This window comes from Lepus europaeus, chromosome 15, assembly GCF_033115175.1.
Source record: "Lepus europaeus isolate LE1 chromosome 15, mLepTim1.pri, whole genome shotgun sequence".
NCBI lineage: Eukaryota > Metazoa > Chordata > Mammalia > Lagomorpha > Leporidae > Lepus > Lepus europaeus.
The window spans coordinates 45761152-45773153 of record NC_084841.1 but is presented as its reverse complement, the minus strand read 5'-3'; the positions used below and the strand labels follow the sequence as shown (position 1 = coordinate 45773153).

General features: G+C 40.8%; 1 protein-coding gene across 1 annotated transcript; it reads right to left on the bottom strand.

The window, feature by feature from the left end:
• Positions 1-10357: 10357 nt before the first annotated feature.
• GAPT (GRB2 binding adaptor protein, transmembrane) lies at positions 10358-10825 on the bottom strand. The gene has a single exon (XM_062211702.1). It carries the CDS (start codon positions 10823-10825, stop codon positions 10358-10360), a length of 468 nt encoding a protein of 155 aa, XP_062067686.1.
• Positions 10826-12002: the final 1177 nt, after the last annotated feature.

Genomic DNA, 12002 nt, shown 5'->3' with positions numbered 1-12002 from the left:
TGCTGAGTATACATTTATTTGGGTTTTTTTTTGTTGTTGTTGTTGTTGTTGTTGTTTTGGTATTCCTTCTAAATTGAAGGCATGGGTTTGCATGTTTTTATTCAACATTGAGTCCTGAGTCCCTACTATCACACCCAACCGTTAATAGGTCCTCAATAAGTATTTATTAGTTGAGTAGCTGGTTAGACAGATACATGGATACAAAGTTAAAGGTAAGAGACCCTGATTGCTAGTACTGAAAAAGTCTTCATAAATGACCTGGGATTTAATGCAGGCTTTGAAAAGGAGGCAAGAATGAGATTTCAATTCACATGTAGAAAATATATAACCTTGATTACAGTTTCTATTTTTTCCCAAGTGCAATCAAGAAGGTACATCTTACATTTAGACTCACGGTCTCTCTCAACACATTTGGGAGAAGATGGTCTTGGTACATTAAGCAACATGGCTAATTAAGAGGAAATGAAAATCATTCTTAAGTGAACCATTTCCCACTTCCCCTCTGGTTTCCTTTCAAACTATTTATCCTTGAACATCTATCTCCTTGAATGTAAATAATACTACATATTCGTGTTTCATTAGAAATAACCTTTAGTAAAAGGTAAAATTAAAGCCATATTCACCCTTTTTGCACACTTGTATAATGCACTGGACTGCATCTTGGATTAGAGCTAAGGGACACATTTGTTTCATTATTTTTTGACACTAATGTCTGAAAAGATAATAAAATCCAGAGAGTTGTTTTGTTTTCTCAGCATACAAAACTTAACACCTCTGCCTTTCCATGGACTTTATTCACCATTACATCCCCTGCCTAGTCTTTGTAGACATCTGAGTTTTCCACTTTAATTCCATCAAACCCTTTTTGGTGCATCTCTTCATTTCTCCTTTTTCTAAATTTCCTCTTTCCCATGCATTTTTCTGACCCTTTCTCAAACTTTCAACTCTTTAAAGATTTATTTATTTATTTAAAAGAGTTACAGAGAGAAGAGGTATATGGAGAGAGAGAGAAATAGAGAGAGAGAGAGAGAGAGAGAGAGAGTCTTAGATTCAGTGGTTCACTCCCCAAATGGCACAATGGTAATGGTTGAGCCAGGCAAAGCCAGGAACAGGGAGCTTCATCCATGTCTCCCACTTAGATGGCAGGGATCCAAGCACCTGGACCATCTTCTACTTTCCCAGGCCATTAGCAGGGAGTTAGATAGGAAATGGAGCAACTGGGACATGAATCAGCATCATGTATGATGCCACTGTTGCAGGTGGAGCCTTTACCCGCTCTGCCAGTCCCTCCTTTCTCAGACTTTTGCTACATGCCTTAATTGGCTGCTCTAGCAAATTAAAAGCCATTATTGTTTTGCTGTTGCCTTTGCATATTTTGATTTAAAGGAGAGTCTCCCTTAATTATCAGGTTTTTCCTCATTTGGGAGCTTCACAATATTCTCCCAGACTTTGTCCTGCAACACAAACACCAAAGACATCCCTAGCCCTCTTTCCATACAAGCCCAGAGTGGATATTTATTTTGTCATTAGGTATTCATTCAAATGTGTTTTTGGACTGCTTGTTGCAATGCAGTCATCACAAGAATACCCATGATCCCTCCCTTCCTCTCACCCACAAAGATTTTCCTCTGTTGGTTATGTTTTTCTCTTGCCAGATAATTGAGTTAAAAGTGTATGTAGTCTAGACAAATTCTGCCAGATGAGACGAGATGACAAAAGAGTCTATTTTAAGAAATAATGACCAGAAGGGGACATCTTGTACACCATGCCCCTCCTGACTGATTGCCTTCATTACGCTGCTCTGGCTGCGCAAGAGACACATACATTAAGAAATCTGTTTCCTCTGCTCTCCTCGGACTACTGGGGAAACCAGCTTCATTTCTAGATGCAAAGAGAATGTCTGGGTAAAATAGAATACAGACAAGCAAAGGTTCTATAAGACTCAAAGGCATATTATGAGGAAGACTTGGATTAAAAATAAAACAAAAATACATTTTACAGTCAACAGGCAGGAAGATATGCTAAAAACCACCTGGGAGCCAGGAGCCCTGAATTTTGGTCCTGCTTACTCATTAATTCACTGTGAGACCTTGAAGAAGCTACATAAACTTTTGGAATTTCATTTTTCTCATGTTAAAAATGATGAAATCAGCCTTATGATTTTCTAAATCTAAATTGCAAGATGCAAAGATGAAAGATATTATCATCTAATAGTGCTGTATAAAATAACCTGAGCAAATTGTTCTCATCAAAATGACTGAATTCAAATACTATCTATCCTCATAAGTGTATTTTTTAACTCTATGGTCTTTGTTTAAATTGTATCTTCCCTATGTCTTAGTCATCTGATCTGTAAATATGGCCAATCACAGCATCTGCAAGGCAGGGTTGCTGGTGAATCAAAACAGCTGATTCAGATAAAGCCTAATCATGGTGGTCGGAGGTCAGAAGGTAATCCTGCTCTAAGCATTTATGGTATCTTCTGAGAAATACCTAGAAAGAAAATCCAAACATATGCATGTCTTTGTTGGTTTGATGCATTTCAGATCTCCTAATATGGTATTTCTACAAATCCTATGTTAACAGATCAAATCCAGTCAATGCCATTCTCCTTCCTAAATTCTGACTATCACTAACAATTAACATAGGGGTCTAGGAAAGAATGGAGCTGCGGCAATGGGCTGAGGCAACAGCTCAACTCTGCCCTTCACCAAGCATCTGTCTTCCGCCTCTGACATTCTCTGGCCTTCTGAGGAGTTCACCTCGGACCCAGGTAGCCATTGTCTCTTTCACTAACAAGAATGTAGAATCTATGTGGCAACAAATCACCCAACTTCTGTGCTTTGCTCTCTGAACTATTCACACAAGCCAATCTGTCCTTCAAACAGGAAAGCACTCCAGAACTGCTGAGCCTTTGTTTCCATAGCAACAGCACAGGTCAATAGCTGCTGTCGCACCTTCAACAGCCTTGATTGCGTTTGGCAATTTACCATCTTCTGTGCTTCCTTTTGTTTGCGCTGCTCTCATTTGCTTAATTCCCATCTCTATTGGGAGAAACTCAAAATGCAAAACCACAGGAGCTGAATGTAGATTAAAGGCTGAAGAGGATTTAATAAAATGCTGGTGAGCACCATTTATCTCATAACTCATCATATGCTTCTTGAAATGAAGTCCTCGATCTTCAGCCTCACAATCTTCTTTCCCATATTCTATTGCAGTTTGAAAAGTCTTTGCTCACAGTTTGCTATGGTTCTGTCTTCCAAGACTATATTCTTAGATAACAGGTGCTATCAGTTAGGGTAAATTACATATCTGTTATACAAAGACTTGTGTATCATCAGACCTTTGTTCCGAGGTAATGCTTTCCTCTTTTGGGTTCTTGAACACACCATATGCTCTGGGCCCTCACCTGCTGTCCCCTGTTTTTGGAACTCCAATCCCTCATTCTCTAGCTCCCTATATCCCAATTATCCTTTAGGTCTTAATTAGTGCCACTTTCTGCAGGAAAGCTTTCCTGCCCCCAAGCCTGGTTCTGGTCTTCCACTGCAGCTTCTCAGTCCCTATTGTACCCTTGTCACCATACATTTCAGCAGCCTCTGTGAGCATCAAAGCTGCTCTGTAGTGTGTGAGCCCTGTGAATGCTGAGACAGGACCTGTTTCTCCACACTTCACCCAGCAGCCCCCACTGCTGAATTCCCAATGCCCTCTCAGTGCTTGATACATCACGGGCTTTGATAAGTATTTGTTACGTGACTGAAATCCGTTTACTCTGCTAGAGTATTGAAGCCAGAAACTGCATAAATTCGATGATCTCCACGTTCTGTAACCTCCTGTCTCTCGCTGCAGGCATCTATCAGAAAGTGCTTTTCATTTGAGATACATTTGCAGTATTCCTGTCTTTTAGAGTGGTATAAGCGAGTGAACAACCATTTACTCAACATGGACAAATACTAAAATCCCTGGTCTGGTTCTTTTTTTGTGATATATTCCATTAACCATTGGTTTTAGGTCCTGCTCAACACAGCTATGCTAAGAACATTTAAATAAAAATGTTGAATTAAATAAGTGGTCTTCTGAACCATGTGCCTATAGTTATCAAATCAGTACCCTAGTCTGTCCAGCATGCTCTGGGCACTGCTTGCTGCTACAGAGAGTTTTGCATTGGAGAGCCCATCATTCATAAGGCAGGGAAGAGTAGGAGGGATACTGCTTTCTGAGTGTAACACCACCTGGATCTAAGAGGGATCACAGGGACAAATCTTGTTGGAACCAACACCAACCACTTGTTAGCGTTGATGTTGAAGATGCAGCTAGTCAGCACTTGGTATACTTATATCTAGTATTTATATCAGAATTGGCCCCCTAAAATATGATATTGGAATATGGCCCCCTTAAAGTTTCCCAGACGTCCCATCTGGGGTGCCATATGATATCACCATGTGCTTATTAATAAATTCCCAATATTAATAAGCCTGTGTGGGTTCTTGTCTAATATTCAGAGAAGAATTCTGAATACCAGCATAGATGAACAAGGCAGCATGGTACATTTTTAAGCTTTTATTCAGTGAGAAAGATGCATAGGAGAGTGAGAGCTTTATCTATAGGAGAGAAGTACCAGGAACCATCCATGTGGAGGAGCATTTAAGGCCAGGAAGCAAGGAGGGGAGGGTGTCCCAAAGGCCACATGCCCTGGAGGCCCAGGGCCGCTCAGGCCCACGCTGGCAAAAGGCCAAAGAACGGAAGGGGCGGGCACACCTTCTCCCAGAGTTTTAATCCACTTTCAAAGGGGAGTGGTTAATTAACCTGATTGGCCAATGGGTGCACAGGTGTGGCCGGGTAGGGGCATGAGGTCACACAGGGGCGTGGTGAAGGCATGGTCTTCCAGCTCACAAACCTAATCAATTTTATTTTATATGCCTACCTACAACAGTATTTTAAGTCTGAAATATTCTTGATAAAGGACATTTAGAACTGTCAGCTTTAAAAATGATTAGTAAGTAACCTCATCACTAATTCCATTTCCGTTTCTGAGTGATATCCCAAACTTGACCTCAATCCATTAGTTTGCCCCTCACTGAATTGTTGATGACTAAAGGACAACAGATAGGGATCAGCAGTAGGTGCTGAGCTCTATGGATCAGATGTTTCAGAAAGATATCGGAGCAGGAGAGTTCACATATCAATATCCAGATCACTAGGGAAAGAGTGACAGGAAAAGGAGCTGAGAGCCAAGGAGAGGTCACGGAGAACCACCCCACTGGTGGCTGTGCCAGAGGGAAGGAAGGTGCACAGGAGTAAGGAGAGGAAGAGGGAGCAAGAGTACAAGGAATAAGGTGATCATATAGGAAAGCAATGAAAGGTGGATGTTGGGCTCAACACCCTCTGAGTTTAAAAACCAACTCGTTATTTTGGCTTAGAATAGCAGTGAAAAACGTGTCTGCTTGAGCTATTATAACAAGATATGATAGACTAGGTGGCTAAAACGACAAACACTTGTTTCCTCACACCTCTAAAGGCCGAGAATCTCAAGATCAAGGTGCTAATATATTCAGTTCTTGGTGAGAGGCCTCTTAACAGCTTGCAGATGGTCACTTTCTCAATGTCTCCTCACGTGGTAGTGGTAGAGGGGGCGGTGCAGTTGCAGGAGATTCTTCAGTCTCTTTTTTTGTTAAAGCTACAAATTCTATCAGAAGGAGCCCAATCTCATGATCTCCTCTAAAACTAAGCCTCTCCCAAAGGACTCACCTCCAAACACCATCACAATGGGACGTGATCTCTCCATGGAGCCCACGTCCCAATCTCTCCACTGATCTGCTCTTTTTTTTTTAATATTTATTTATTTATTTGAAAGTCAGAGTTACACAGAGAGAAGAGAGGCGAAGAGAGAGAGAGAGAGAGGTCTTCCATCCGCTGGTTCACTCCCTAATTGGCTGCAATGGCCGGAGCTGCGCCGATCCAAAGCCAGGAGCCAGGAGCTTCTTCCAGGTCTCCTATGTGGGTTCAGGGGCCCAAGAAGTTGGACCATCTTGTACCGCTTTCCTAGGCCATAGCAGAGAGCTGGATCAGAAGCAGAGCAGCTGGGACTTGAACTGGCGCCCATAGGGGATGCCGGCTCTTCAGGCCAGGGTGTTAACCTGTTGCGCCACAGCGCCAGACCGGAACTGATCTACTCTTACTCCACCTGGCCTGGGCAGTAATGAGAGGTTGTAAAGCAAAGCTTCCAATGGCCTATGCAAGGCTCCATTTGTAGTTGAGATCAATAATACATTGGGAAATGATGTATAAAGCAAATTTCAGTAAAATGTCTCAAGCTGCAGGCTGCCAGAAAAGGCCAGAACCAGGTTCTCTTTGTTGCCAGATGCTGGCCACAGAGTGGTACAGACATGAGTTCTAAGTAACAGGATGTGAACATATCTACAAGGCTGAGAGCACAGAGCAAAATCACACTTATTATATTTGATGCTACTGTCTCCTTCCCCCCACCCACGACATCCTTCCTCTTTTAACTGTGGTGCATGTGGCTATTTTTGTTAATAATGTAACATAAATACAAACTGCTGCTTTCAGATGCAGAGGAAGGTTCTAATCTTTATCTCTCATAAATCATTTTTACCTTTGAGGTTTTAAGAAGGTAAAGAGATGCTATAGTGAAGGATGCCAATAGGAGACATAAATTTGAAGGGGAGAGAGAGACAGAGGATGAAAGTGGAGGAGAAAGAGGAGAATTGGTGGGAAGTGGGAGGAAAAGAGAAAGAGGGAAAGAAAGAAAGTAAAGGAGAAAGGACAAAGAACACAGTGTATATAGCAAAAGGAAAAAGGGGAATAATGATAATCTTTTTTCTCTTTAGCTCCTCACCTCCGGAACATCTAGTAAAGCAAAGTGGAAAAAGGTTTCCAACAGATAAAGAACTTACAATTAATCTTAAAAGGAAATCAGTGTAAGAATTAGGTGAGGGGGCTGGCACTGTGGTGTAGTGTGTAAAGCTGCCTCCTGCATTGCCGGCATCCCTATGGGCACTAGTTTGAGTCCCAGCTGCTCCACTTCTGATCCAGCTCTCTGCTATGGCCTGGGAAAGCAATAGAAGATGGCCCATGTCTTTGGGCCCCTGCACCTGAGTAGGAGACCCAGAAGTTCCTGGCTCCTGGCTTTAGATCAGCGCAGCTCCAGCCCTTGCGGCCATCTGGGGAGTGAACCACTGGATGGAAGATATCTCTCTCTTTCTCTCTCTCTCTCTCTCTCTCTCTCTCTGTGTAACTCTAACTTTCAAATAAATAAGTAAATATTTTTTTAAAAAATAACTAGGTGGGGGTCGGCGCCGTGGCTCACTTGGCTAATCCTCCGCCTGTGGTGCCGGCATCCCACACGGGCACCTGGTTCTAGTCCTGGATGCTCCTCTTTCAGTCCAGCTCTCTGCTGTGGCCCGGGAAGGCAGTGGAGGATGGCCCAAGTGCTTGGGCCCCTGCACCCACCTGGGAGACCAGGAAGAAGCACCTGGCTCCTGGCTTCGGATTGGTGCATGCCAGCCATAGCAGCCATTTGGGGAGTGCACCAGCAGAAGGAAGACCTTTCTCTCTGTCTCTCTCTCACTGTCTATAACTCTACCTGTCAAATAAAAAAAATTAACTAGGTGATGGATCATTGACTAAATATTTCCTTTACATAGCCTTTGACTATCTCTTCTGATTAATAAGATAAAACAAAGATAAAATATTCATCTGTTGTGAACGATCAGTTGTTAACTAGTTCTTTCTGGATGCAATAGATGCATACTGTGCTCCTCTACTAGGCCTCAACAGACCAAAGAAAATGGAGTCACTCCAGCTGAGCTTCCAAATCATCAAACTGAAACTAAGTTGTTCATATGACCTTCCTGGAAACCAGTAGCAAGATGAGAACAACATCTCCAAACCACCAGAATGAGAAGAAAAGTAATCTAAAGGAACTTGTTAACCACTCTTCTTCTTTTTCATATTGTATAATTTCCTTATTCCTATTCAAGCTGCTTTATAAAAACAGACTTGTTCTGCCAGGCCCAGCAGAGTGACAGTCTAAACCTTTAGAGGAGATACTTCCAGATTCATGTATTACTAATATAAGTCAATTAGCTCTTTCAACTCAAGCGGTTGAAATTTTGTCTGTTGACACTTTGGATTGTTGATTGTTATGGCTAAGTGTCAATATGTCATGTATGACCATCAATCTTGGGGATCAGAGAATTTACCTCCTTCTTCTCTGGCCACTCTTTCTCAGCCTCCTTTGCCAATCCGTTGTTCATTAATCTATCCACAAACTGTTGCAATTCTGGAGAAACTTCTGGATTCTTCCTTTCCTCCTTTCTTGATTGGCTGTTTTGTTCCTTATAGTCTCTTCCCGTGTGACTACATCCATCCATACACCTGTAAATACTACCTAAATACTTACAAACTCCAAGTTTGCACTGACAGCTATGACTTCTCCTTAAAATCTAAATGTGTATGTACATTCAACAGGGATATTTCCACCTGGGTCTCAAGACATCACAATACACATGTTCCATACTGATTTTTGCCACAGTGGCAAGTGTTATATATGAACTGATTCAAATCCTGTTTCCTTCCTTATCTATGAGGCTATAAAAGGTCAAATTTTAATATTCCATACATCCCTATATCTGGTGGTATCCACATGACATAGTTCTGGACTACGAGATATAAATATGTAACTTCTGATTTCATTCTTTCCTGTTATTCTTTCTCTATGGCTAGAACTCAAATAAAAGGCCTACAGGTTCAGCTGCTCTGTGGTGGCCATGAGGCAAGGATTTTGAGGAAAAAAGTTAAAATACTAAAGATGGTAGAGCGAAAATAGCCATATGGAGGGAGTCTGGGTCTTTCTCATCATGGAGCTGATATGCTAGCCATTGAATGCCTAACTGCATTCTACTTATAATGTGAAATAAATGAAACAATAAATGTCTAAGGCATTGTAGTCTGGTTTTCTGGTAGAGGCAACTCAACCGATACTTAACTGATAAAACCTCCCAACCTGTTTATTCTTTCAGTCTTCCTCCTATAAGTAAAGTAATTTACAATTGCCCATTCTGCGCTCTCTCTCTCTCTCTCTCTCTCTATATATATATATATATATATATATATATTATATATATAAAGTGGCTATTCCTGAATTTTCTTAACACTCCCAGTCTTAGCCTTTCCCCATCGGGCAGAAAAATTCAGAGCAACATATAAAAGGTGGGTTTAGGACTGAGATACCATAGCTTCATAATGAGTGAGGTATTCATTTGTTTATTTGTTTATTATATTTCTTTTCCAACTATATGACTCATGACCCTTGTTTCACTATTATAACAACCCCTTCTTTGTTCCCCAATTGTTGAGCATAATAGAAAGGAAATAGAAAAAATTCAATAAATACTCCTTGGATAGATGAATAATGAATGCATTTATTACTTTTTTCTCAAACTACTTAGCAAAATGTATAACTCAATTTTTGTCAACTGGATAAGTATTTAGTGCATCTCATGACAGTCTAGGCATTGGGGCTAAACATACGAATATGAGGCAGTTTCTTTCAATTTAGCTGAAAGTTTGAAAAATTCTCATTTGACTTTGAGTCATAAAATGCCACAGCCAATATTCATATGTTTAAATACCTAGAGAATTGAACAGACAGCAAAACTTACAGCATATCACAAAAAGAAAAGGTAAATGCAGTTTTGGAATGACTCAGAAGCCTTGTGGGAGAAGTTATGATCCGAGTTCGGCTGTAGTGAGAAGGCAAACAAGCATAGCTTTTGGGGAGAGGATGGTGCAGGGGTGAGTTTGGCAGGTTTTGGAGAATTCTCATAAAATTAGAAAAGTCAAAGATTAGTAGTAAAAGTCATTGGACAAGTCAAATGGAGCAAACCGTGGAAGAGTGTGAATTCTGGAACAATGAGTATTATGTCTTTTGCAATGATGGAGCATTAAATAGTTTTAAGCAAAGGAGTGATGTGGCCATTAGAAATATTTCTAGATGATAAATCTGTCAGTATCATGGGCAAGTGATTCGGTGTAAACTAGAGGCAAGAAGACTGTGACAATAATCCCAAATCAGAAAAATTTGGAGAAGAGAGAAATAGAGAGATTAACACAGGATCAGTTAGCACAAATAATCAGATTTACTGCAGGACAAGGATGTCAGACAACTATCTAGAATTAATCCACAGCAATAAACAGAATGCATTCCAGATGCAGATAGAAGAGAGACCATTGAATTTCATCAGAAGAACTTGATTAAAACGATATCAGTACAATAAAAGTCCCAGGGAATATTTATCTTCCAATAATGAAACTCACTATTTTGAAATACCTAACACTAATCTGGGAGAATGTATATATCTTCCTCTTGAGGATCTTTGGAAGCAATCGGCTTCTGAAAGTTATAATACTCAGAGGCTGTCTCATTTCTATAAATATGCTCCTCAAAATTACACTGCCGTGTGTTTTCATAGAGTTCCTTGTCGGTTTCCTCCTGAGTTCCAGGACAACTTGCTTCCACATTTTCATAGTTTTCATGTAAGTTAGTTTCCTGCACAGCAGATCTGTGGTCATGGACTTCAGCTGAGATTTTATGCCATGCGTTAATAATGTGGGAACTCAAGAACATTTTTTTACAGTCTTTTTTCTTGTTACTTCTCCTTTGCAGAAACTTTGGTAAGGTAAATCCTGTGCTATTACGGTGTTTCCAGTGCCAGAGACACCCAATTCCACAAACCACCAAGAGTAAAAAAAGGGAAATTCCTATAGAAATAGCCACTGAAGGATTTCCACGACTTTTCAGCATTTTTGCACGGTGCTGTTCAGTAATTTGGTGTCCTTAATGAATTCACAGGAATAGACCGATGAGATTATTTTGTAGCTTGATGCCGTTCAAAGATGAATTCCTAAGCTCTTTACAGCATTTCTTTTTCAGTTGTGAAAGAGCGTTATTTAATAAAGTCTTGACGCAGTTACTGGAGAGATGGAGTAAACTTTGTTGAATGTGATGCTCTTCCCATTACAACACTTAATGAGTAATTGCACTGTATCAGGGAGATTTTATTCCATTCCTCTTCCTTTTCTGTCAGTGAACCACAAAATGAAGCAGAAATGAGTGAAGATAATAGCAAAGTAGAAAACTCAAGAAAAGTTGAACAATCAGCCATCCAGAAACCTGCTATAAATGAAAAATATGTCACAGATATTTATTACATAGTATAATTAAAAACTGCCAAATTTCTACCAATATATCAAATACCAGCATCTAGAGAGTTCCTGTTTTTAACACAGAGTACAGTATTAGCTGTTGTGATGGGGCACAGAAAGGTTAGAAGAACGTCTTTGCCTGAGGGTTTTATCATTTAGATTATAACATAGGTCTTGATAGTAATGTTAACGATTTTCAAGTGAGAGGTACTGTTCTGAAAACCAAAGGAGGGAGGCAAGAGAACATTCTAGTGAAATCATCTCCACTCCCTACCACCCCCTCTGTGGAGCCTGACCCCTCACTCTGCAGAGTGGGCAGGGGTCACGTCTTTCCTCTATCATACCTTCCTCAGCAATGAGTCTACCCTTTAGCATGATAACCCACATTGGCAAGGAATTGTGGTGGATTCCTCCCACTTGGTTAGATGATGGGCTGGGATCAGCTCTTATTATGTCTATGTTCCAAGAAAATGGCCTAACGCCTAGCACAGAAAAGACATTCAATCAATATTTATTGAATGAAGGATCAAATTTCAAAGCGATTCCAACCCAACATCTAATTGCTTGAACTGATGCTTTATAACTCAAGACATTTCTTCCAAAGGGCTCCTGCATCTGCATGGGAGACCCGGAAGAAGCTCCTGGCTCCTGGCTTCAGATCAGCACAGCTCCGGCCATTGCAGCAATTTGGGGAGTGAACCAGCGGATGGAAGACCGCCCCCCCCCCGCCCCGCCTTTCCTTCTCTTTCTGTGTAACTCTGCCTTTCAAATAAATT